This window comes from Crocodylus porosus, unplaced genomic scaffold, assembly GCF_001723895.1.
Source record: "Crocodylus porosus isolate Cpor-Errol unplaced genomic scaffold, CroPor_comp1, whole genome shotgun sequence".
Lineage (NCBI taxonomy): Eukaryota > Metazoa > Chordata > Crocodylia > Crocodylidae > Crocodylus > Crocodylus porosus.
Window position 1 is genome coordinate 1,181,354 of NW_017728951.1, and position 27,288 is coordinate 1,208,641.

Genomic DNA, 27,288 nt, shown 5'->3' on the forward strand with positions numbered 1-27,288 from the left:
TGGGGGAGAGGACCTGGTGCACTCCAAGCTGCAGTGGAAGGCTTGGTGCACAGGACTTTGGCAATGGGAGAGGGTAGGCATATTAATCACTACCACTTCCCCACTGCCAAATTTTGAAACCAGTTCAGAGCTCTGTGGGGCGGATGTCATAGCTCTGTGGGCTGCACTTGACACCTGGGTCAGAGTTCCAGCACCCTAGATATTCTATAGCATCAGTTCTGAACGCACCATAATGCCAGTGTTTATACCTCATTTAAAATCCCCTCCAATGAAATACATACATTACTTCTGGAGTTTGCAAATGGCTAAGTGTTTATTGGCTGCCCAAAGGCCTAATAAACTGAAAATTCTGCCTACTTCAGAAGGCCAAAAGAGGAAAAAAGAAAGAAACTCTGTCCCAAGAAGATGTAAAGCTGCGTAGAGACAGAATAACTTGTATCAATAATCTGTCAGTCTGCCTTACACTGAAGCTCTTTATCCCAAACAGGTTTCTCAGCTCTTGCCTGTTAGGGTCACAAAGCTTTTGGGACTTCCTGCAGACACATGACTGAAGTAGCAGCATGATACTAAGAAGAGAACTTGTTTGGTTTTTAAAAAGCAATTAGAAGATATGTGTAGAACACTGTTTCCTCTACCAGAGTCCAGCTATCCCTAATGGCACTGGCTTCCTGAGTCAGCCTCCACATTTTCTTTACCTCAGTTGACTGTATTGCCTCACTGAGTGAGAGAAAGAATTTGTCCTTGTTTTGGGACATTAAAAAAATGCACAGAATTTGGTCAGTAATTCCTCCAAACTTATTTGCATGACCCTGACTGGCATACGGGGAAGAGGCCAGGGTCAGGTAGTTGCATAATGTGGAAAAGAGCATATCAAATCCACTTTCCAGTGATTGGTAACCCCTAAGAATAAAGTTTGAAGCTCCATAACCTATATGACATAGCTATGGGGCAGTATTCAGAATGCTAACTAGTACTAGCTAAGCCTTTATTCATATTTATGTACTAGGACTTAAAAGTAAAGAACCATCAAATACAGTATAGGTTTGTGATTTGGCTTTTTTTAAGTCCCTGTTTCTTTTAAAGAAAACAGATAATATAAAATACATCTTCTACAACATGTAAATAATGACCTTAAAGAAAAAAAATCAATGACATTCAGTATAGAAGTCTGAGATCAAAGGAGATTTACTGCAAACATATTTAGCTGATGAAGGCCTCTCAAAGCTTCTAGGCTATTTTTTTATTTTCATAAAATTCTGTGGGGTAATAAAATTGTTCTGAGCTCACTGTAATAGATGTACAAAAAATGGCTCATATTTTAAAAAGGTTAAATTTTCATTGAGAATGTAATTGTTTGTGTGCATTAAATCACTGGCATTCTGAAAAGGACCAAATGTTTTAAAAATAGAAAAAATAAGGGACAAATGTTAGACAATATTTTTGTTTCACAACTGAAAGACTGATAGTAAACATTTTAAAAGTACCATATAAACACATCTGCTTTTGTATCATATACTTAGGTTCTTCCTTGGCTAGATTACAAATACAAATTTAGAAAATTAATGAGGCATCCTTTAATATTACCTTTCCTAGAAAAGGTTTGCTGGAGTTGGATAATGATTTTGTTTGTCAATTTTGCTAAGTTAATTATGTCTAAAATAATGGTGCTGGACTTGACATTGATATAGATAAAACACACATTTTTAATTAATTGTTGGATTCTGTACTTTGTGTTTCTACATTTTTGTTGGATTTAGTTAAGTCATAGCACTTATACAAACCTTAAAAACTGGAAGTATCACAGTTAATACTTGCACTGTATCCCTACCTTCACTTGCTTAAAGAGAACCACATTCATTGGACTATGTGACTTCATGAGGTCCATTCCAGCCCTCCTTTATTAATGATCAATCTGGACAAAAAACATTTCAGAAAGGTGTCTCATTTCTTGGGTGGAAGGAGGAGGAGGGGAAGACCAGAATAGCCAAAAGTTATGCGGGATGTAGAAAACATTCATTCTGAGCTTGGATTTGAAATCTGTGCTTAATTACCAAACTTTATACAACTTTTATCTCCTCCTCTCATGTATATACCTTGGACCAATGGATATTTAATTATTTATACCAGATTTAATAATTCAAACAGAAAAGACTAAAAGAAAGTGACCCTATAGCCTAGTAGACTGACTGCAGACCAACTTGCTTGGGATATGCGAGATCCAAGTTCATGACTCCACTCCAAATCTGGGTCTCCTGAACCCCCATCAAAAGCCCTAAAATGGCTATTGATAGCCAACTGAGCTATAGTTGCATACATATACACTAATTTTTCACCTTCCACCCAGTAAATTCAGAAATCTTATTGTTCCAAGTCCCATTTTGAGATCTCTTTTTTTGGCAGGTGGGGCAGTAGAAGTGGGAATCTTTGTTTCCCAGCCAACCCCACCAAAAGCTTTGCTGGTTCAATAGTCATAAGGCTTAACTTTTCAACAGAGCTCAGGGTTTAAAGACACTCAGAAATTCATCATACGGGTCAGAAAATGGACAAGTATTTTGTTCTAATCAACTCACTTGGTTAATGTGGCCAAATTTTTGTTCATAAACTAATGTTAATAACAGAGGTGTAACTAGCAAGTTTTATGGAGAGGAGGGGACACTGCTGACCACCAGCTTGTTGGGGATCTGTTTTACCTGCTCCTTAGACTCAAGGATCCCAGCTGCTGCTGTCATGGTATAGGACTGTTGCTGCAGTGGGGGCTCCCTCGGTCTTGCCATCTTGACACCCTGTCTAAATCAGTGTCTAGGAAACTGTCCAGCTCACCCACCCCTAGGATCACTACTATAGAATAGATTGGTATTTAAGTCATATTGTTAATTAATTGAAAGCTAGTCAGCGCTTTTCAAATTGTGATCGAGTCCCTCACCATTCTTAATAGATTAGGCAAGAAAGGCCTGTTTTCTCCTTTCAAAGAGCCATGCTTATAAGTCTTGGAAAGTTCTTTCCAAAGTAAGCATAACCAAAATCTAACTGATTTAGGGCAAAGGCTTTACATTAATGAAAAGGTATATAGGTATGCTGAACAACAAACTGAATTCCAGAAAAACACGTGTTCACATGTGTGTGGAGGAGTGTTGCAGTATGCCATTTATGACATCATTAAATATAGCAGTTAACATGGGGAACATCAAAAAAAAAAAAAAGATACAGACTCACATAGTGCACAATATACCCTGAAAGGGGTTTATCATGTATATCTCACCAGATTCAATACTGACATGATTAAATATTACAAGAGCTGTAGTTCTTGGTTAATTCAGCTATTTTTTCATTGTAAAAATCCACTGACTTGGACCTTATCTTAAATAACTAGAAAGGAAACAAACATCACCCGTCTTCACTTAAATAGGATCTCATCTCTAGTAAAAAATGTGTTCACTGGTTCATGAGGGAATGCACAAGTTCTGGCATCCATCTTTAAATCCTGGGAAGACTGGGAATAATCTATTTTTACATATTAGTTTTTTGTTCAATTTTTAAGGCACAGAAATGTTCTAGAAAAATATAAACAAGAAGGCTTGAAATAAGGCCTAACAGGTGTTATAGCTGACTACAGACAATTTGGACCTATAACAAAACTGGTATAATCTCCATTGTAAAAATGTTTAGTTCATAGTTTTATTTTAAATATTACAAATATTACAATTTTATTTTAAATATCACTGTTCATGAGTGAGTCTAATTTCCATGTTTCTGCAAAAAGTCAACCAATCGAAATGCAAATGTTAGAACTATGCAAGGATCATTTAACAGTGGTAACAAAGACAGGTTCCTGTTGGTTTCATGTGATAAAAAGATGTTTATCAATATTTGTCAGAAATAACAAGCTAAATCAATACCATACTCACAGTTTCAACCTTATAAGCAGGTCGTTAAATGCGAAATAAAAGACTAAAAGTAGGGACCAAATCTTATTTGTTTTATTCACATGATTATTTCTTCATCAAGGGAAATCACTGGGATTTTTCATGGGAGAAAGATGGAAAATTTTATAAAAACTTTTATAAAATTTAAAAAATGTGTTTACTGTGCTCCTTCAAGAAACTACTGTCCTCCTTACACTTGAAATGCTAGCATTTATTATAAATCATTATGAACATCTAGATCACTAATATAAAATAAAGTATAAGCAACTGATTCATGTACTCAGAAATACTTGTGGCTATTTGTGAGGACTTGACTTGAAATTTTTGCACAAAGCACATACTTTCATTTAGCAAATATGTACATAATTCACAATATGCAATAAATGTAAAACTGCTTCCACTCTAGTATGTGATTGCCAGTAAAAATGGGCAAAATAAAAAGTATGGAAAAATATTACATACAGCCATTTACATACTTTTAAGTTAAATGTTAGATATAGAACTAATGAACCCGATTTACTTGATCATTGTGTAACAAGGGAGCTTAGTAAAGTCACTGCAATGACTATGGTAAGGTTAGACTGTTTTTGAAGTTGTGAAGTTTCTGGGAATATGATACAACTAACTGTTTTCATTTGCATAATGGAGCTAAACAAAACATATTTTTCTATTTAGTATTTAGCTTAGGCTGTTTCTACTTCACCCCCAAAACTCAGGAAAGGCACTTGTGCCTGATAATTTGTCTCCCAAGTATATCGCTGGTCCAATAAAAGATATTACCAGAAGGCCTTGCTATTACCATAACATGCATATATGATTCTACAGTGCCCTCTTGTGTTTTATATATACATTCAACTACGTATACCTAAACACTAAATTTAGAGCTTAAAATATTCACTTATAGATAGAAAAAATAGTGAATACAGCAACTGAGCTCACAAACTGGATAACTGTTTTTGTTTGTATTTATACAGCTTGGGGAAGATAAATCAGGAATTGCTTGTGACAAGTAAATATACTGTTATTTATAAATGTGTTACTCTCAATGGTCAATTTTCAACCATTTTTGAAACAAAACTACAGTCTTAAAAAAAACCAACAAAAAACTCCAGCCTAAAGATTAGCTAAAACAAAGACATTTCCATGTAGAGAGGAAAACACATTACATCTACTCTCTGATGGATAAGATAAACATTCTTGAATTAAGTGTCCACCATTGATTAAGTCAGAATTCCCATAAATACCATGTGAATGCACAGTATGATTTAACCCACTATTGATTGCTCCTAGTGGTTATATGTATTCATTCTTACTTGGTTTGTGCATACTGATCCTGCTACTTCAGATATTTTGAAATTGCTTTCGCTGCTGAAAACTGTAGAGCATTAGAACGGGAATATGACCTACTGAGGTCATTGGATGAACTCCAGTTTTTTATCCAATGACTTCAGTGGATGAGGGAGGATTCTGCCACTTGTCCCTTAGCTATCATGCAAGCAAGACACTTACGAACTGCCTATTTTCTGTGCTCTCAGATTCACTTAAGAAAGAGGGGGTTACCCTGAAGATCTACCATCGCAATTTTAATGGCTTTGGTCCTGCATCAGGGATGACAATTTTTTTTAATTTGTGGAAGAATTTGGCCTTAACCAGTTTCACATAGAGCAGTGTCACACTTACAATTGCTTTCAGCCAAGAATTTTCACTTGTATAAAGGAACATTAAACAATTCAACAACCATCTAAAATATTATGTACACTTACCATTTCTTGAATCAGAAACTATTTATAGAGGTCTGATATCTGCTCTGCCTGTTTGCAATAGTAACTTTCTTCCTTAAAAGCGGAACTGTTTTCAGCAAAATAAAAGGATGGAGACAGTGCCTGATTTTAAATTTGCCCCTGTATTATTCTGCTTAGTGACACAGATTACACCAGGGCTGGGCAAAATACAGTTTGTGGGCTGAATTTGGCCCACCAGGCAATTCCATCCAGTCCATGGGGCTCCTCCATAAGCTCTGGCCTTGTGCTGCCCCTCTCAAGCCGGCACATCCCTGCAGGATGTGCAGATCCAGTTGCTAAGCAAACCCCAAGCTTGGCCTGACCCGTCCCAGCCCTAAGCCAGCTAGAGACAAGAAGCCTTTGCCTGGGAGAGCTTGTGCCTGGTCACCACGAGGCTGTTTCCAGACTCCCTGCCTGTGAGCCTGGAAATGCAGGTGAGAGCCACACCAGCACAGGGACAGAGACTCCCACTGGGGGGAACAGGGTAGAAGCATGGGGTGCACTCGCTGCAGGAGCGTGGGAGCTGCATGCTATGGGGCTGAGCAGGGCTGGCCCCACTTGCTGCCATCACGTGCAGCTTCAGGGACTCGCACACTTCAGGGACTCCAAGGACCTCCCCCCCCCACACCCTTCCATACACCCCATCCCCCATTATACCCACACATGTACCCACACCGTCCCACCCCTACCATACTCCCAAACACACTCCTCCACACCCCCCGCCCCCCGGTCACCATACCCACACATCCCCCCATACAACATACAATAGTAAGACTAGATTTTGAGCTCTTATGCAATTGCCTCTAGATACACTATGCATACACACACAAATTAGGACAAAACTATTAAAAAAAAAAAAAAAAAAGTTGTAGTAGATGTTTGTTTTTTTTAGTATATGATTTTGGGGTTTTTCTGATTTCAAGATGGCACCCCCCCCAAATGAGTTCTTATGGGGCAAGGAGAGCGACTTGTGGTGGCAAAGGTCAGGGATTAGCGGTGGGAATTTTAGTCCCAAGATGGCGGCCAGGAGGCGGGGCACCTGTTAAGGGGAGGGGTTACCCTTATGTCCCTTGACAGCTCACCAAAACTTGTTAAGTGGCCCTCCAGCCAAAATAATTGTTCACCCCTGCATTATACTATGTTATTGGCTTAATGATAGCAAGTATTCCTGGAAGCACTGACATATTTAGTAATATAACATAGCTTATTTTCCAGAGTACGAAACTGTGAGAATAAAAAAAAAGGTTTAAGACATATGGAACAAGGAATAATACTGCCAGTAAAATACTACTATATGTTGTTATAAATAGAGTAATGTTAAATTATTTTGTTTAATTTAGAGTAGGGCCTCCTTGTGTTAAGCACTGTACACACTTTTATTTTGCATTCTAAGCAGATGTGACATAGGGTAGAAGGAAAACAGTCACAGAGAAATAAACTAAAACTAAATTTGTTTGTGTCTCTTTTTGCTTCTTTATAATTTAGAAAGAAGGCTTGAAAAACGTTTGTTCTCTTTTATCTGTACTTTAGAAATGCAGGGTTTATCTATTCTTGCAAAGCATATCAAAGAAATGTATTGTGAAGTCCCTTTAAAGATATCCTTTTTACCAGGTGTTCATTTAACATTGCTCAATTGATACAAAAAAATAAAAATAAGAAATAAAATCAAGAAACTTGTCAAAAATCTCTTTTTTTTCAGTTGTGCCTCATTTAGAAAGACATAATTTATTTTAACTCACAATATATCTATGTTATCCCCATAGGTTCAGTGATGAAAAATTAACGTAGCAACAAACAATAATGAAACTGAAGCTGAAGAATTCATCTTGCAGCATTTTAGTTTCCTAAATGAATCTTGCATCCTTCCAGTTTGTGACACTGTCATGTTCTGTTTTCATTGTTACATTTGAAAACAGGGCTGTGCATCTTTCATCTTTCCTGCAATGTCGTATTTAAACAAGACAAGAATTTCTAATCTAAAGCAAGGAGAATTTATAATTTGCTGCTTTGGGGAAGATTTTTCAATCCTTCTTTGTGATAAGCAAATAAGGATACAAACCAAGTTTTTCTATCTCATTATGAATCTTTTAAAAGTGAGGTGCTCCCTTCTTGAGTGCCAGAATTTACAGACTCCTGGAAGAACCATAAGAACCAACCTACATCAATTGCAGTTTGGCAGAGGCAACATCTCAGATTGGAGGCGTTAAATAATTTGAAAAACATGTTTAAACATAAGCACTTCTGTTTTAACGCCTCCAAGTAGCCTGATTATTGGAGTCATTACAGATTTGGAATAGCTGTTTGCAAGATCTGGCAACTCCTACATCACACGTGGGATCACATCACTTCTTGCAAGAGCTATGGTCCATACAGATATTTCACATGCAGCCTGTAGGGTCTAGGCTTTTTGAAATGATAGCATTTAGTTTCTTTTTTTCCTATTTAGTCACACACTCATCCTTAGAAGCCTTTTATCTAAATGTATTGTCCACTAATGAAAAGCTTTCAGAGATGCTTGTTAATGCTACTTGCTTGATCTAGTGAGCCTCCTTGTGGAAGTTCTACTACATACCATGTCTGCATTTTCAGTTGAAAACTTGAACTGCACTTCTTTTTTTTCCTTCATCAATTTAGTTTGGTTTCTCCATTCTTGAAGCATTTCTTTATCTCTGAAAAGGTTAATTTTTTATCAAATTTTTAAATCACATTATTAAAAAAAGAATATTATCACTTCCTTTTACCTGCTGAACTAGGTTGCTATTGAACAATATGAGAGTCAAAATAGAAATGCACAAGGAACATCTTCATGAAGCATTAACATTGTAATAGAAGATCAGTACTTCAAAGGAATATCACAGCATGCTGCAGCAGCAGAGGAGTATAAGAGCAAAAAGATTCAAATTCAAAACTGAAACAAATAAAGAACTAAATTGCTCAGCGGATTTACAGGCCACATAGCTTCTATTTTTAGGATCCCTGGCACACATTACACTTGTGGCATTAATCATGCCATGCATGGCAAAGATGTTCCATGTGTACCCAATTTAAGATCAAATGGCAAAAATGTTCCACATACAATATTTGTATGGAACCTTATATCAGTTGATTGATTGGTTGGTTGTTAGAATCAGCCCTGGACAGCCTGGTCTCCAGCCCGCTGGCACCAACAATCTTGTCAGCAGTGGCCGGGAGCAGCCCCAGTTCTCCAGTTGGCTCAGGGCTGTCCTATGGGCTGTGAGTGCCAGGCATGGGGCTCAGAGGCTCCCAGCAGGGGCAGACAAAGGGCTTCCCCCGCTGGGGACTTTAAACCATGGGTGCAGGTTTTAAAGTCTCCAGTTTGGGAAACCCTTCAGCAACTCTGCCAGGAACCTCTGGACCCCTGTGCCCGGCAGCTCCACTGGAGTTGCCAGGTGCATGGTTTATAGTTCTAGGAAGGGAAGGCTTCAGACCAGCTCGGCACTGGTGTGACTGGGCTCGAAGAATTTTATGCCCCATCCCAAACATCATACCACCTGCCATACCAGACATGCATGACAGGAGGCACAGTGTTTGGGATGGGGTATAAAATTCCTCCAAACCCAATTGTGCCATTGTTTTAATGGCTGCCAGGGGCCCAGGTAACTCTAATCTGGCTAGGTGAGAGCACTAAGTAAAGATGAGTTTACTGAGATATAAAGAATATTGGGCCAGAATGTTGCAGAGGTTACTTAAATTTGACTCCTCATATTTTCTAGAATTGCTCAATAAATGGCTTTAACTAATGTCTTATCTAATCTTTAATATCTGCAATGAAGATTTTATTGTTAAAGTCTTTCCTAGTAAAGTATCTAAGTTAAGCTTTTCCTTCCTTAGTTCCCATCTATTTTTCCTTATCCAGCCATTGCCTACCTGGCCTTATAAATGAAGTAACTATTGTCTATCATTTACCCGAATCCAAGATTACTCTGAATTTAAGACGATTCCCACAATATTTAGCTACAAGCCATGTATAAATATGTTATACTTTTTCCTGTCATGTAATTTTTGAAGGGTTCTCTTAAATACTTACCCCCACCACCACCATTGCTGTAGCTGGGGTGAGCAGTGGCAAGGGGCAGTGGGGCGGGGGGCTGGCAGCAGCAGAGTCAAGTGGACTGATCCCTGTCCCCTGTCATGTCCCCTGCCTGGCTGCCTGCCTGCCTTCGTCACAGTGCTTGCACACCCCGCTACTGCCCCTGCAGTGCCTGTAAACCCTGCCGCCTGCCCCCCCAACCTCCTCCTTGTACCTGTACCCTCAGATGTTTGCACCTGCCCCCCCACCGCACTTGCTCCATCTTCTGCTGCCCACCCTGTAGGGCCCTCCCCTCAGCTGCCTGCCCTCTGCACCCCTCCTGCCCATCTATGATTATGTTCTCCTTGCAGCTCTGGCTCCTGCTGGGGCGCACTCTGGCCTGGGGCAGAGAACATGGAACAGGTGCTGCCTCTGGCTCTAACCCAGCCATGCAGCAGCCACTGTGGAGAAGGCAGCTTCAATCCTGGCCCAGAGCCAGGGCTAGAGCTGCCACTACTGCTGCTCCTGCGTGGTCAGGCTTAGGCCAGAGGTAGCACATGCTCTGTGCTCCCTGTCTCAGGCTGGAGTGGGGCTCCAGGAGGAGCCAGAGCTGCAAGGGGAAGGTAAACAGTGGCAGGGAATAAAGGTAAGGGGAGTAGAGGCTGAAAGGAGAGAGGGGACACCAGCTGTGCCTCCAACTCTGCCTGTGGGCTCAGTGTTAGAGTTGGAGCCACAACTGCTTCCTCCTTATGCCTCCAGAACTTGTTCTCTTATCTAGGATGAAGGGCTCTCCCCACACACCCAGCCAGTGTTGAATGGGGAAAAAGCATCATCTTAGATTCCAGTAAATACAGTATACTGCACCTTGAAGGCACTTATCAACTTTTTATCATATATACCAGAGGTTCTCAACCTTTTGCACCTTACGTCCCACCTATATACAGTCAAAAAATCTTGGTCTCACCAGTCAACGAGTGGGGGCGTGTCCCCCAGAGGCTAGTCGAAGAGTGGGGTGGTAGGGATTAGGCAGCAGCCAATTGAAGCACACAGAAATGAAACTAAAAGTCCTTCCATGGCACTTCCAGTTTTGCTGCCATGACCTGTGTCTCACTTAGAGGACATTTGCATCCCACCACTGGGACGCATCCTACCAGTTGAGAAACCCTAATCCATACCAAACTGCTTTAACATCTCTTCCAGTCTTTTCAGATGATGTTCCCCAAATTCCTTTAATTTCTATTGTTTTCTCTACATTTTACTCATGGGCCACATCCAGACATGCAGGCATGTGTGGTTTGTGGTGCCACAAGCTTCTTTGTGGCACCATTAACTGCATATGTTGCATATGAAACCATGTGTGGCACTACTGAATTTTAGTACTGGGGGCAAAATTTGCTACCGGGATTTCTGAGAAGCTGGGAAGTGGGGAAACGGATGGGGAGCTGCTGGCTAGGGTCTGCTAGGCCTGCTGCCTGCTCCCCTGTCTCCATGTACCACTCCTCACCTGGCTGGGGTACAGTGTGCCTCAGCATGGGGGTTGCCTGTGCCCCAGCCAGCCCTCCCACCCTGCAGCACATGGAGCAGTGGAACAATGCGTCCCACTGCAAACTACACAAGCAGGGGTGTGCACTACAGGACAAAGTAGCGACACAAATTGTGGCACTACTATTTGTGCTGCTGCAAACACATACCCCTGCTCATATGGACACAGCCATGGATTTCTACATTCTGTCAAACTGTGGGGACAGGGGCAGTTCTCAGTCATTCAAGTATGGTCACACCACAGTTCTATGCAGAAGATACATTAGCATCACTATTTATATAGTGTGAACATATTTTACTCAAGCTAGAATTGAACCCAAGGGGTCAAATTATTTTTAAAATGGAATTTGCCAAGGTGGATACAGGCAAGACAAAGGGGTAGAAGGGTGCAAAAGTAGCTAAAAGGTCAGTTTTGCTCTTCCATATTTTGCTGTCTTTGTGTATAAGACCAAGTTGGTGAACAGTCTAAAAACTAACTGTGAATAGGTCTGAAAATGAAGCTGTAGAGATGTTGTGGTACCATACATTACTTTTATCCAGGTCCCTTTTCCCTTTTGTACCATATGCAGAGGTGGAAATGACATAAGAGCTACATCTAGTTTCTCAAACCAGAGGATGTTCTTGCACATGCTGGCTTTAGGGCAAGCTTAGGCCAGTGGTGAAATGCAAAGCAACTGCCAGTCTGGAGAATCTACATCATATTTCCTGGCCTGAAAAGCTCAAATATGGTCAAAGGGAGATGAGGTATAATGATAAGCTGCATGAATAGTTGGAGATCTTTAGCAAAAATTTTATTAGTTCCATGATTGTTGTTTGGATTTAAAAAAAATCATCATTCAAGGTATATAATTTGTTGTTAATACTTCACCCTGTCTAGGAACTATGGAATTTTTAAGGATCAGTGACCAGATGTAACATTATACTTTTACATGAGATATGTACACATGCCTCCAAAAACAATGTTGTCATTCTGAAAGCAAGACCAGGGCAAAAAATCTAGTATATATATACATATGCCAGCTTAATTGTGGAAGGGAATTAAGACGGAAACAAATTTGCAAAATATATTTCTGATTTATAACTAACATGTTGCCATTTGGAAGATCAATTAATAAACTACAGGACTAAATGGCTCATTTACTAACATAAGTCTAAATCAAGGCCTTAGCAATCAGATCATAGGCGGTCTGGCCTAATGGTTAAGCCACTGAGGGAAGGAAGGGGCCGAGTCAGGATTTGGGACCTAAATAACTGTCTGGAGGGAAATTCAGGGGGACAGTCCAAAACACAGGACAGGGTAACTGTCTGAGAATCAGATGCTGAGTTACCAAGTCCAAGGGACAATCCCTAAGCCAAAGTCCAAGAGCAGAGCCAAACCAGGGTCAAGAATCAAGAGGCTTACCAAAGCAGATCAGGGTCAGAACTGCTGGCTAGCATAGGAGTCTGCTGCCACAGCTTGGTCTATATGGGTAGGTGGCACTCCCAGCAGCCAATCAAGAAGCTAGCTAGTTAATTAGCTGGGGCAGAACTTGTCAGCCAGAGACCCAAAGACGTGTGGCTGTCCAGGGCAATTAACCCAAGCTGGGTTGCCTTATAAACAGGGATCTGGAGTTTCTATTCCCATAGGAAAATTGAGTAAAACACAGATTTCCCCCTTTACCAGGGGAAGCCACAGATTTCTCATTTTAGCAGAGAAACCCGTGGATATTAAAGTTTTGTGATGAGCCCTCTGCAGGCTGACAGAGTTCCAGCATGCAGGGGACTGGATGGAGTGGGAGGAAGGCAGTTAGGCAGGGGGAACAGTCAGGCAGCCTGGAGAGCAGCTCCAGCAGGTAAGTGGGAAACGGTGGGGGTAGGGAGGAAGAACTGAAGCCCCCATAGGGAAGGAGGGAGGGAGTTGGGTAGGCTTGGTTGGGGCTGCTGCCCAGCTGAGCAGTGTGTGGGGCTTGGGACCCGGGGCCACAATGCGTGGCTGTCAGGCCCTGGTGGGTAGCAGGAAGGGGCCGTGGGTCACTTGTTTTGGAGCAGGGAGGCCAGGAGGGGGCAACTCCCTACCACTGCACTCACTCTCATGGGCAGGGGGAACCCATGCCTCCCAGATCTGTATGCGAGGTGGAGGCGGTGCGGGCTATTCCCTGTGAGCTTGGGCTCCTGTTCTGCTGCCCTTCCCTAGGGCTTCCAAAGCCCAGCAGGTGCGACCCAGCACTGCAGGGCACAGTGGGGCTGCACAGAAAAGCTGCCTGGTGCTGTGAACTCCACGTCTGCCCTGCCAACATGTCCCCTGTACATGCAGCAGCAGCAAGGGGCAAATCCCCACAATGCCACCCCTGCTGCTACTGTGCATACAAGGGACGCATCGCCAAGGCAGTGAGGAACTTGCAGCAGCAAGGAGATCCCCTTGCAGCCCCACTGTTCCCTGTGCTGCTGGACTTCACCTGCTGGGCTGTGGCAGCAGGGCAGGAGCCTCAGCCCTCAGCAGGCAGCCTGCACCTGCCCTGTGCACAGATCTGGGGAGCACAGGCCCCCACAGGAGTATGCACTATGGTGACAAGCTGGCTTCACCTCACCTGAGCCCAGAACAAGCAGGCAGTTGGGGGGGGGGGTGTCCTCTGTTAGCCTTCTTGGCAACAAGGGCACACAGCTGACTCATATCTAGCTTATTGTATACTGTAACCCCCAGGTCCTCTTCTGCAGAGCTGCTGCTTAGACAGTCAGTCCCCAGGCAGGCTGTAGTGGTGCATGGGATTCTTCTATCCTAAGTACAGGATTTTGCACTTATCTTGGTTGATCCTCATGAGATTTCTTTTGGTCCAATCCTCCAATTTGTCTAGGTCACTCTGAATCCTAGCCATCCAGTATATCTCCTACACCCCCCAGCTTGGTGTCATCTGCAAATCTGCTGAGGGTGCAATCCATCCCATCTTCCAGATTAATGAATATATTGAAGAAAACCAGCCCCGGGACCAACCCCTGGGGTACTTCACTTGATACTGCCTGCCAGCTAGACACTGAGCCACTGATTATTATCTGTTGAGCCCGACAATCCAGCCACCTTTTATCTACCTTACAGTCCATTCATCTAATCCATACTTCCTCAGTTTGCTTGCAAGAATGCTATGGGAGATGGTATCAAAAGCCTTGCTGAAGTCAAGGTATATTATATTATCCACTGCACTCCCCGCATCCACAGACCCAGTCATCTTATCAAAGAAGGCAATCAGGTTGATCAGGCATGATTTGCCCTTGGCGAATCCATGCTAACTGTTTCTAATGAACTTCTTCTCCAAGTGCTTAGAACTGGATTCTTTGAGGAACTACTCCATGAATTTTTCAGGGATTGAGGTGAGGCTGACTGGTCTGTAGTTCCCTGGATCCTCCTTTTTCCCTTTCTTAAAGATGGGCACTATATTTGCCCTTTTCCAATTGTCTAGGACCTCCCCCGATTGCCATGAATTTTCAAACTTAATGGCCAGCGGCTCTGCAATCACTTCAGCTAACTCCCTCATCACCCTCAGATGCACTGTATCTGGCCCCATGGACTTGTACACATCCAACTTTTTTTAAAAGTACCTAACCTGTTCTTTCATCACTGAGGGTTGCTGACCTTCTCCCTAAACTGCTGCCCACTGCAATACTCTTGGAGTTGACCTTGCCTGTGAAGACTCAGATTAAAAAAATACATTGAGTACTTAAGCCTTTTTCTCATCCTCTGCCACTAGGTTGCCTCCCCCATTCAGTAAGGACTCACACTTCCCCTGACCTTCCTCTTGTTGTCTCTCCTCCATTATATGGAAGTATAAACCACACTGTAGGATCTGTTAGGAAATGTAATATAATGTCACTAAATATGATTATCTGATTTTTTTAGTAAGTTTCACAGACAGCAGTATGTTGGCTCTTGAATAGGATTCTAAATGTATGCATATGGTAGACTAATATGCAGAATTGGAAACAATTTACATTTGAAACTTTTTTTTTAATTTACATATTCCTTATCCTGCAAGCACGTCAACATTTTTATATATCATATGCCTGTTTTACTGCTGTTCAGTTAGTCTGTTATCAGTTAGTAAGCTTAAAAAAAAGTCATTTCAGTACTTGCATAATATCCCCTCTGACTATGGAGTTACGAGGGGAAATATTTTTCCCAATACATGAGAACAGAAACTCAGATTCTCCAAGTCGGCAGTAAGAAATGCAATAGTTCATGTTCTTGTTCCCCAGGATCACTGCGCTTTGTAAAGAAAAAAACACTCCTTACATTTCTATTTACAGTCCAGATAATTTGTAATGACTTCTTTCTTTATAAATGGAAAACTGGGTGAATCATGAGGGGAAAAGAGCTACAGTGCTAAGAAGAAGAGCAACAACTCAAAAATAGTGCACTGATATAAGGCAAAAATAATACTTGCTTTCTTTGCTGTTCAATTAAAGCCAGTTTCTCTTTCATCTGCTTCTGTGCTGCCAATCTGCACTCTTCAGCTCGCTTTGTCTCTATCTTCTTATCGAGGGATGAAAACTCAGGAAATACATTCTTCTGCATGGATTTTTTCCTTTTAAAATAAGGCCATTCATTACAGGTTTTTAAATACTGTATTTAAAGACAGGCAGAGTGATACAATTATTCATTATGATAACTAAATTCACCAGACAGATCTTTGGGCAGGTCTGATTCTTGATCAAAGAGAGAACAGGAAAATGCAGGAATCAAAGCAGTGTGGGTTTCTAACCTATATTTGTAGATGCAACAAATCACTGACATCCGTACAACTAGGCCCTAATTCAATCAGCTCCCTGAATTTAAGTATATAAGTAGTCCTACGGATTTCAACAGGAAATTTAAAGCAGTCACACACTTAATAACATGCTAAATCAGGCACTTAAAAATAGTTTGATCCAATCTCACTATGGAAAAAGTAATATAGAGAGCAGGAATATTTTAAATTCTCGCCACACAAAACACCCTTTACTTTCCAGGAAAGAGGAGCTAGTAGGATAAAGCCTAACTGCAAGACATATATAGACTGAAGATGGAAACTATGATGAAGAAAGGAAGGAGTGCAAGTTTAAGCTTTCTGAGCAGTAGTTTTAACTTGCAGCATATAAAATGAATATAGGCTGCCACCTTCAGGTTCTGTTCACATAAGGAAAACTACAGATATGTTTAAACACAGTATACTAGAATTCTTGTATACTGAGCAACAGATTTAACAGATTTTCCAATGCAAGGTAACTGATGCTGTTGTAGTCTGTTTTCTGAAACTATATCCTTACCTGTCCTCATGTTCATGTAGTGCAATAGAACGTTGCCCCGATACGCTAATAAATGAGACTACATTTTTAGCCAAGCAATATATAGGAATGTTTGGCCAGTTAAGCAATTTATAATAACAGTACAACAAGGAAAAGTATACAACAAGAGAAGTGTTTACTTTTTATAAACTAACCACAGTTTATAAATTATACTTCCACATAGGAACAGACATAGTTAGTTGCATTAGTCTGAAGTAAAAAAAAAAAGCCCCGCACTCACCGGCTCCTGTCAGGCAGGTGGGGTGTGTGTGGGGGGAAGATCCCCGCTGCCTCCCACTGCCCTGTGCTGCAATGGGGGCTCTGCCACAAGCCCCCAGATTCCCTGATATCTGCTGCAGCAGCCAGTGAGTGTGGGGCTTTTTCTTTTTTAAGTGCCGGGATGCTGGGGCTGGGCAGGGCAGCCATTGATGGGGCTGGGAGAGAGGACAGGGATTGGGAGGCGCTCAGTGGGGCTGGTGGAGCAGGCAGGGTATAGGGCCTGGCGGGGTTCCCCCCTCCACGTACCGGCATGAAACCTGGGTCTAGCTCCCTTTGGCAGCGAGCGGGGACTGCCCAAAATCGCTGAATCTCTGAACCTTCCTCCGAATTGATTTGAAGGCCTCGAGTCAATTCAAACCTTTTTATTGGTCTCTCGATTCAATTTGATTTGGAGGTTGAATCAGGCCAAATCCCCTCCAAATCAAATCTGCACCCAAAGCTTTGCACAGCCATGATATATATACATATCAGGGCTGTGAATTTCGGCCTGATATGGTGGCCAAATCTCTGAAACCAAATTGAATCAGAGGACCCTTTAATCTCGGGAAAGATTTGGACATAGACATATCTTTAAATGTTTTTTTCTATATACCTCGAGGTACCACCATGGTTTGTGAATGCAGTGATGCTGGGGCACATGGAGCATCCCACAGGAGTATGCGGGGGGGGGGGCTCCCCAGTGTGCTCAGCAGCAGACCTGGAAGTGGACTAGAAGCACTTCTGGTTCACGTCCAGGTCCACTGCGGCGCGCACAGGGGTGTTCCCCTGTGCTCACCCAGCCAGCGACTGGTGCCTTCTGGGTCTGGGGGGGAACCCATGGTCCCCCCGAGGCTGATCACCAAGCCAGAGGGGTGTAGGGGGGCCCCAGTGTGCTCTCCAGCAGACCCGGGGGATTGGGTTTGCCATCAAGCATATGGAGGGTCCCCCGCACTCCTTTGGGATATACCACGTGCCCCAGCATTGCAGCATTCACAAGCCATGCTGGTACCTTGAAGTATGCAGAAAAAATATTTAAAGCTGTGTCTGTGTCCGAATCACTGATTCTCTGAATCAGCATCAAATCTTCACATTCAGATTTTGCCACATTTAATTGGGCACAGTGATCCGAATCAACAAATCCCTCTCCCTGATTTGGGCCGAATCTGAATCCAAATTGAATACGGCCCGCTTTGCACACCCTTAATATATATGTATGCGTATACTAGTATACACACACACACACACACACACACACACACACTGATAGCACAAGCTTTCATTGAAGCTCATTCTTCATATATATATATTTATATATCTGATGCTGGCCCATCTGAAGAATGAGCTTCAATGAAAGCTTGTGCTGTGTGTGTGTGTGTAACAAAAGCTTTCATTGAAGCTCATTCATCAGATGCTGTGAAAAGATGTGCAAAGCTGTGTATAGGAAGGACACAGAAAGCCTGCCTTCTACTTCCATGTACTAACTAAAAGCAGTGGTTCATTTAGTACAAAAGTTGGTCAAAAAAGGGAAAATAGACCATAAACATCTATTTATATTCTTATTAGAACTGTGGAAATTTCATTGAAAAGTCGACATTAAATAAAGAAGAATCAACTAGCTCTATTAGGTCTGAAGTTTGTAGTAAAAACATTCCTGATTTTTAATTTCAAAATTATAAATAGTCAAGCAATACTAATCACCCATAATTCTTAGATCTGCACTTATCCATAAGACTGTACACATTAACAAAACATCAGAGTGACTGAAGACAAAAATGTTTTACAAAATTCCTAATTTGCAGATTTAGTAATTTGCACAGAAAGTATCTCTCTTTTTTATCCCTCCCCCCCCCCCAAATCAATAGCTGACTCCTCTGGCAATGGTTCATATTACCAGGACTCATATTTTTACAAAATACCAGTCTTACATTGTTTAGTCTACTATGAATTATCACAAAAACAGCGACACAAATGACATTATACAACTACCCCTTACTTACCTTTACTTATTTGCTATAATTGCAATATTAAGTAATTTACAATGGATGTAACATTCATTAGTATGCGTTAGTAATATGCATTAACACAGCAGGGTCAAACATATGGTTGGCCGGCCGGGTCCACTTTGTGCAGCCACTCTATCCAGCCCACACTGTAAATTGGTGCGGCTAGTGAGTAGCGGCCAGCTGCACAATCTGGGGCCTTTGAGCCCCAGTGGACATGCTGATTGGCAGCAGGAGGGTGAGCAAGGGCTGAGAGTCCTGGCTGCCCTCTGGCTGCTTTGCCCATTGTCACTGGCACAACCCTACCTCCCCAGTTGCTGGCCCAGCTGTGCGTTCCACATTGAGAGCCAGAAATGCTGCTGTATGTTCCCTGTTGGAGCCAGAGGCCCCCCTCACACACACACTTCCTCATGTCCTGGGCTAGATCTGGCCAATAAGAAGTCCCACAATCTGGATCTGGCCTGGTGTACAAAGTGAGTTTGACGCCCCGGCATTAACAGATTGAACTCTTTTCCATAAAATATGTTTCAGAGGTAATTCCAAGACTTAAGTCGTTCAAATATAAATTGAAATTTTTTTTCCCCCCATCTATATGGTGGTACAGATATACAAACTAAAAATAGTCCTCTGAAAGCTGATTTGGCCACTTTCTCCTTATTACTTTAACCATAATTTTCAACTTCAATATATACGTTCCTCATAATTACAATGTTGAGAGCATTTCTTATTTTCTGGTTTTGGAGAAAATTGAGTTCATTTTAATTTAAGTTCTTTTTATTTTCTATATTAATTTGTCATGAGCCTCACTAACATATCAATCACTTAATTTCTGGGTATAGATGGAATGTATGGTAAAATGTTTTAAAATGACTGTATTAGACATTTGGTTTTCCAGCACCGGAAAGATACGTATAGTATTCTATCCTGTAAACTATTATATAAAAGTTAAATATATAAAGGAAAAATCTAAGATGTTTTCTTTCACCTGGAAAGACTTGTAGATTTGTAGTGTAGTCTTTCCTTTATTCCGTTCCCTTTCCCTAGTTCAGTAAATTTCTGCATTGTGGCTTTAGGGCCTAAATCCCGGTTTGCAAGAAATTCTTCCTGCTCATCTTTTATAATTTCCTCCTTGAGTTTCTGAAATCGCAGCCTTTCTTCCTCATTAGGCCACTCATCTGACAAATCCAAATTGGACTCCAGCAGTTCCGTTAAGTTTAGTTTTTCAACAGGTGGTATTTCTATTGGAATTAGAGAGAGACAGATTATTGTATACACGCTTATTAAAGCAATGAAGTCAGATAAAAAAATTCCTAAGGGATTTTTTTCCCTTTGCATGGTGAGATACAAATGGAGCATAACTTTTTATGTGAACAACTTTATTTCCCACTAGGGAACTACAGTCATCATCTGCAAGATAAGCTGTAAAATTCATTTTCTGTAATGGTATACTTGAAATAATTATTTTTTATATATATAATATTTTTTAAGTTGTCAGTGAAATCTACCACTGAAGAAGGCTGAGAAGAGATACACCTTAAAAACTAACTGAATCAGACTGCAAAAGCTCTCATGAGCAAGATGCCGGCATCTGATGAAGCATGCTCTTGCTGTCAGAAGTTTATCCATTTTTGATTCAGTTAGTCTATAAGGTACATCTTTACACTGCCTTCTGTATAACTTCAGACTAATGTGGCTAACTCTCTCTCTCTCTCTCTACTCCTGAAGTTACATAGTTGCCCAGAAGCCAATAAGAAGTGTTTCAACTTTCAACATAGTATATTCTCTTATGTATGTATTACACAGAGCTGCCTAATTCTTGGGTAGAGTTAACCAATAGAAATGTGTTGTACCTATTTATCAACAGTTCTGCTGACATCCTAGTCATTTCAGGTGCAACTGAATAACTTAATTTTTGTCTACAAAGCTGGACCTGGTCCTTCACTGTCTAAACCTTAATTCAGGAAGTACTGAAGTATTTATTTAATTCTAATGTATGTCATGTTATCTCTACCCAGAAAAGCATTTAAGTAAGCAGATAACTTAAAACCTATTTTAAACCCATTAAAACCAACTGGATTTAAATACATTCTTAAATGCTTTACTGAATTAGAGCCTAAAACATCTCTTTGATTTTCTACAATAGTTAAGATAAACTGGGATATTTGAGCCAATAACTATCTAGCTTAAATATAATAAGGCTGGTGGACAGGTGTTGTCCCACTGGACTATGAAGTCTAAAATTTGCCACTGGAGCCAACTGAACGAAGCCAAAGCCTTTGACCCATTCAGGCCCCAGAAAATGTGGAGGACCCATTTTTTCCAACTCAGCAAATACTGAAAAACTAAGGATAGGTGGTATGAATAATGAGGTATTATGGCACAATAACAGGTTGATTTATTTTTATGATGACACTTTTCTCTAGTTTGAGCCCAAAGAAACAACATCTAGAGTTCTGAGCCCACTTTTGTCAGGTGCTATATAACTTTGGCTCCTACTATGCTGAACGGGAGTTGAGAGTGATCAGTACCTTTCCAAAATGCTCAGCTCCTCAGAAATTTTAGACCAAGGTCTCATTCATTCAGGAGCTCTTGCCTCATTTTGGTTATTGTGTAGTATGCAGAGAGCAATCTAAAACACATGGAAGTCAAGAGAAAGCTTCTCATAGACTTCTGGGAGGTTTTGTATCATGACTTTGTTGTACATCTTGTATAAATGAAAATGGATGGATCCTTTCTAATATGCAAAGAACATAAAATCCCCCCCATGTTTTTAATTTTTGAGACAACAAATAATATTGCTTTAGTAGAAAAAAATATGATTACGTAGTTAAATAAAGACAAATAATAATACATATGTGCGTATGTGTATACACTCTGATACTATAGTAAGTAGCACTATAGTAAGTAGTAAGTAAATACGCGAAGAAAAAGCTGTTATTTTCTTAGTCTGGAGTATTTAATCTTGGAACATTTATACTGCCTTAAAGCAGTTTTTTGACATCATAAATAACTACATATAAATCAATGAAACAAGAGTTCCATGCATGATATAAAGCAGGTAAGAGACTCATACTACTGAAATAAAGATCGCCAGAAAGAGAGGGAAAGGGCAAAACACTTTGATATTATAATAAGTAGAATGGTCATAAAGTGTGAAGGTATGGGCTTTAATCAAAATGAGAAAAAAACTAACATAGCCAACATGAACTTGTAAGAGAATATTATTAAGACTTTATGTTCAACTTATTTCTATTTCATCTCTAAAGCTTTGCTCTTCATTCTGAACGTGCTAGCTCAAGGAAAAAAACCCCATAACAACCATCTTTAAAATTATTCCTATACCAATGTGTCTACAAGCACAACTGATATTTTCTATGTATACACTAGGACTACTTTTAGGGTATGCCTACATTTCAGTCAAAGGTGTGACTGCAGTTTATATAGCTTTAAACTAGGTAACCTAGGTACTAATAGCAGAGTAGCTGTTTCTGAATGAAGCTTAATTTAGGTACCTATTCTACCCATCTTTTTAGAACAGAGGACACTGGGGAGAGGGTTGAGGTAGGTATTTCAGACTACAATTTGCTCTGTGCTGCCACAGTTATAGTCCTATATTGGTGTGTGCTGCAGTTGTACCTTGACTGAAGCTACAGACTAGGAGTTTCCTTAAATCCCAGAAAACCCAGCATTGTTTTTCATCTCCCTCCTCTCATATTTTAGAGGAAATGCATCATCCATGGTACATTCTGTTATCTTCTCCACACGAAGTATGTATATACTACTTCTTACATACTGCTCTGATCCAACATGAACAGATGGGCCACGTGGGAGGGAGCAAAAAACTCTTGAAATATTACAGAAGGTTCCCAAACTTCATGTGCAATGCCCACATATTCTAAATATTAAAGTCCACAGTATTTTTCTTTAAATATACCAATATCTAAACTATGATAATGATATTGTAGTAGCATGAGTTACAAAACAGTTCTGAAGCACACTTCATATGTTATTTTGTAGTGCAAAATATTGTCTTTGAATGAAATAAAAAAATAAAATAATGTAAAGTTTCGTACTGTTTTTATATACAATCAACAGAAAAAGTTTGCTTTCATATTCTGAAGCAAAACACCATATCACAAGATTTTAAAAATTGTGTAGGCACCCAAAAGGGTAAAAAAAAGAAGGAAAGGAAACCATTGCAGTGTTTTAAATATATAATTTATTTGGGTTATATTTTCATGTATTACAAATATGTGTAGTTTCACAGAAAAATGTGTCAGAGTCAGAAACTGCAATATCTTCTAAACTGAACAGTTATTTGCACGTGTTTCTGTATTACCTTATGGAATGATTTTAGGTAACATCCAATGTAATGTCTTGATTTGATTCATTCTATTTGTGAACAGCCTTTATGCAAAAGTGATTTAACACAAATATGAAAAGTTCATCTTATAGTGTGTAAAGCTGAATGACCTTCGATCCACTTATGATCTAAACACTTCCTTTAAAGAAAGATCAGTCCAAATTTTGTTCCTAGTTACATTATGAAAATTTGCACAAGATACACTGAAGAAGTTCAGTCTAAAAATTTAGGAGTTACCTTTTAACAAAAGTAAAATTTGTGCCTATGTTAAGCCTTGTATTCTTAAAAACTCTTAGATAATGCTCAAAAATAAAATGTACTTTTATTGATTTCAGAGAGAGAATTCATTACCAATAAGAATTATTGAGAGACATTTCACTTCCATTTTTTATAATTAACTTTTTGCTCATTAAAAAAACCATCTATCTGATAACAGTAGAAAACATACCTCCATTTTAAACAAAGGCATTTTAATATATTTCATCCATGGATCTAAATTATTTCCTACAGTTTACAGAAGACATAATTCTGAGTATGTTTGAGGGATGTAACTTCTAATTAAGAATGAATGGTAAATATTTTGTATTTCCTCTGTAGACAAATTTTCTTTTTATTTCAGCTCTGAAAATTATTACAATGGAAACATCAATCAAAGACCTCAGTGCTATGGATACACCTCGGATATACTAAGCAGAAATGTAATTTATGGAGCTAGCTAGTTCTGACTTTCAGAAATTTAAAAATTAATATTATTTGAAGTATAATATTTCCTTTAATTTAAAAGGAATCTTTAATAATGTGGTTCACTACTATATTGCAGAATTAAAAGTTCTGAAGACACTGCAGTGAAAAATAAATACAGTTGAGAACATGCAACTGAAAACTTATCAAAAGTTATCTTTCTCTAACTTTTACTAAACTCACTAATTAAGCTTATCCATATTTCCATGAACTAGTGGAAATTTTCCTGTGAACAGAGTCTCTCTTTGACTTTCTTATGTATTCCTTAATAATGGCCTTGTTTTCTTCATGTGGAATAGAAGGCAAATCTGTGAAATACAGAACTTAGAGGTATGTGCATTTGCGAGTATACATAAAAGATTAAACTAGCCTAGTAAAAAAAAAATTGGCATATACTCCAAGGAGCACTTGTGAATCCCCAATAGCTTTTCCTATTTGTGATCTCTATACTTTGGTGACACTGGGTGGAATACAGCACTGGAAGCATTAGAGAAGATATGTGTATCTTGGAAGACAGCGTGTTAATTTTCAAAACATGATTAGCATTTCCTGTAGAATAATGGTGTCAGTCAAACATATGGAACACTCCATGCTGAATTAAGTTCCTCATACAGCAGCAAATACCCTCATTTTTATCTACAATCACTCTATTATGAAGTATAATAGTTTTTGGGATCTATTCAAGAAAGTATGTCTTTGTTTTACAATATAGATAATCAATACAATGAGTTCACAAAAATTAATTGACTAATGGCATAAACCAGCAGTTCTCAATCTGTGGAACGTGCAAACCAGTGGTACACAGACAAACTGTCAGTAATGCACTTTAACAGATTTATTATAATTACTTTATATGACAAAAAATTCCTGGTGGAACTTAAGGTTGAACTGAAAAATTTGCTGGTGGTACTTAGGCAACCAAGTTTCTTTGGGTAAATCTGATACCTTTTATTAGATCAAGTCAAACACTGGAAAAATTCTTTGCAAGCTCTTGGGTACAAATGCCCTTCGTCAGGCTGAGGAAGTGCCTCCAGATGGTCTGTGCTCTACCAGTCCATCTGCAGATGATTCCTCAACCTGATGAAAGGTATTTGTACCAGAAAGCTTGCAAAGAAGAATTTTTCCAATGATTTGACTTGATCTAATAAAAGGTATCAGATTTACCCAAAGAAACTTGGCTGCCCATGTCCTTAGACCAACACGGCTACAACCTGCACCCCTGGTGGTACTTAAGGTTGTATTGGTAGTGCACAATCTGTCAGGGTTTGGGAACCACTGGCATAAACCAAGACTTGAACTTAGGTGCCCAGAGAAGACAACGTAATTCACTGATCTGCAGTGCTATTTTCATAGAATCATAGAAAATTAGGGTTGAAAGGTACTTCAGGAAGTCATCTAATCCAGCCCTCTACTCCAAGCAGGACCATTCCCAAACTGTAATTTTCTCTATGTCCCCCAGGCCTCATTTTCTCTATATGCCATTTGACTACCTATAAAAATAACAACTATTTGAAAAAACAATAACCATGTTGTAACATAATAGCAAAGTACTGATGATGATACCTAATTTAAATCTATTTGAGGTCTTGGTAGCTTAAATATGTATGTAAATTCATTTTTTGTATTTTAAAATAAAATGTTCATTAACGTGCAAAGAAATTAATCAAGGACTGACATCCAAGTCAGAACAGAGCAGTGCAAGGAGCAAAATATAATATTCTAGAAATCCACAGACAAAAACCTATGTTAAGATGCAGCGTCCAAGAACACATACCAGTAATTTAGGGGGAAAACATCACCAGGATGTTTAAATATCCCAAAGTCGGGCATTACATACCCAGGAATGTACAAGTTAAATTAAAATCCAAAGATGGCAAAGTCTAGAAACATCCTGTGTTGATATCATGCAGTAATTACACAATGTCCGGGGAGTCAAAGTAATGAGCGGCACTTACCAGCAGCTCAGGACAGGATGTGCATGAGGCGGAGGGAGGAACCGCGTGGCTCATTAGCCGCCTTTTTGTTCAATTATGGCCAGCTGATGACGTCAGCATCGGACGCCGGCCAGTAGCAATAAGAATGGTGGATGCTGAAGTGGAGGGGGTGGATAGCATGGGCGAAAAGCTGCAGCTGCTGTCGGCGACCTCCGCCACTGCCGTCAGAGCCTCTGCCGTAAGACCCACAGAGCCAGGAGAGCCGGCAGGGCGGAACAGGGCCAAACTTCCCGACAGGAGCCTGCACTGGACATCATGGAAACTGTAGGCATGGCACCTGAGGACGTGGCTGGAGGAGTACCTGGGAGTGATGTGACCCACAGGTGGGTTGCCGGAATGATGGGGCACGGAGAAAGCCGCGCCAGGGAAGGAAGACCACTGGAGAGCCCTGAGGGGGTACAATCTGGGCAGGCACTGCCGTCAGGTCCAGATAGAGTGATGGGCAGAAGGAAGGAATGCTGGAAGTGATTGGTCTGGCTCGTGCCAGAAGGAAACCCAGGGAGTGTTCAGGGTATACCAATAAGAGGGTAGGGAGAGACAGGGCATTTTGCATTTTGGTTGTTCTGTTTGTTTAGTCAACGCTGGCTAAGGGGCAGAGAGCTAGGGGAGTGTGCCCCAGGGACTGAGGCTGAAGGAAAGCCTCTGTAAATCTACCTTTTTCCTTTGAATACCCTCCTCTGAAGAGAAGGGTGCAGGCGAGGAGGGCCGTGGGGCAGGTCCTTAAAGTGATCACAGTGGCTAGGGGCCATGGGCACTCAGAGGCAGGCCAAGAGGCGTTGCCCCACAGTGGGGAACAAGAACGGACGAGTGACGCACCAAAGGTGGTGTGAGGCCGGGGTGTAGGGGTGGCAGAGCCCCATGAGTGACCACTGGGAGAATCCTAGGCCACAGGGTACCCTGTCAACTGACCCCTCCTACTGAGGAACATCAAGTTGTGGCAGGCAAGAGCAGGGTTGGGGACACGGGAAGAAGAGATCTACTCTGGCACAGACGCGATCCTGACAGGTGTTTGACATCGACCTGTAGGGCAAAGGCTGCTTGAGAATGGTTATTCGAAGTCCGGCAGTCACACACAATTAAGATAATATACAAGTATACATTTTTTCCAAATTGGTATTTTGCCACCTTTTTCAGCTTCATAGTTCTCCACCTGTAGGGCTGCCTAACAATTTTACATTTGCACCTATTTAGATTTTTTACTTTCATAGATTTCATAGACATTAGGGCTGGAAGGAACCTTGAAAAATCATTGAGTCCAGCCCCCTGCCGGAAGGGCAGGAAGTAAGCTGGGGTCATAGGATCCCAGCAAGATAAGCATCCAATTTACTCTTGAAGGTGTTCAATGTAGGTGCTTGAACCACCTC

The 27,288-nt window shown here is 40.6% G+C and overlaps 1 protein-coding gene across 5 annotated transcripts in view; it reads right to left on the reverse strand.

Annotated features, from left to right (window-relative positions):
* Positions 1-27,288, reverse strand: part of LRRC27 (leucine rich repeat containing 27) — a 73,890-nt gene that overhangs the window by 10,379 nt on the left and 36,223 nt on the right. For 4 of the 5 annotated variants that reach the window (XM_019556254.1, XM_019556253.1, XM_019556256.1 and 1 more), the window contains exons 6-8: positions 19,812-20,067; positions 15,689-15,829; positions 8,277-8,373 (exon numbers count right to left, since the gene is read on the reverse strand). In XM_019556254.1, coding sequence (XP_019411799.1) covers positions 8,277-8,373; positions 15,689-15,829; positions 19,812-20,067 — 494 coding nt within the window. The remainder of the gene's footprint in view (positions 1-8,276; positions 8,374-15,688; positions 15,830-19,811; positions 20,068-27,288) is intronic. The other variant, XM_019556255.1, reaches the window with a different exon arrangement.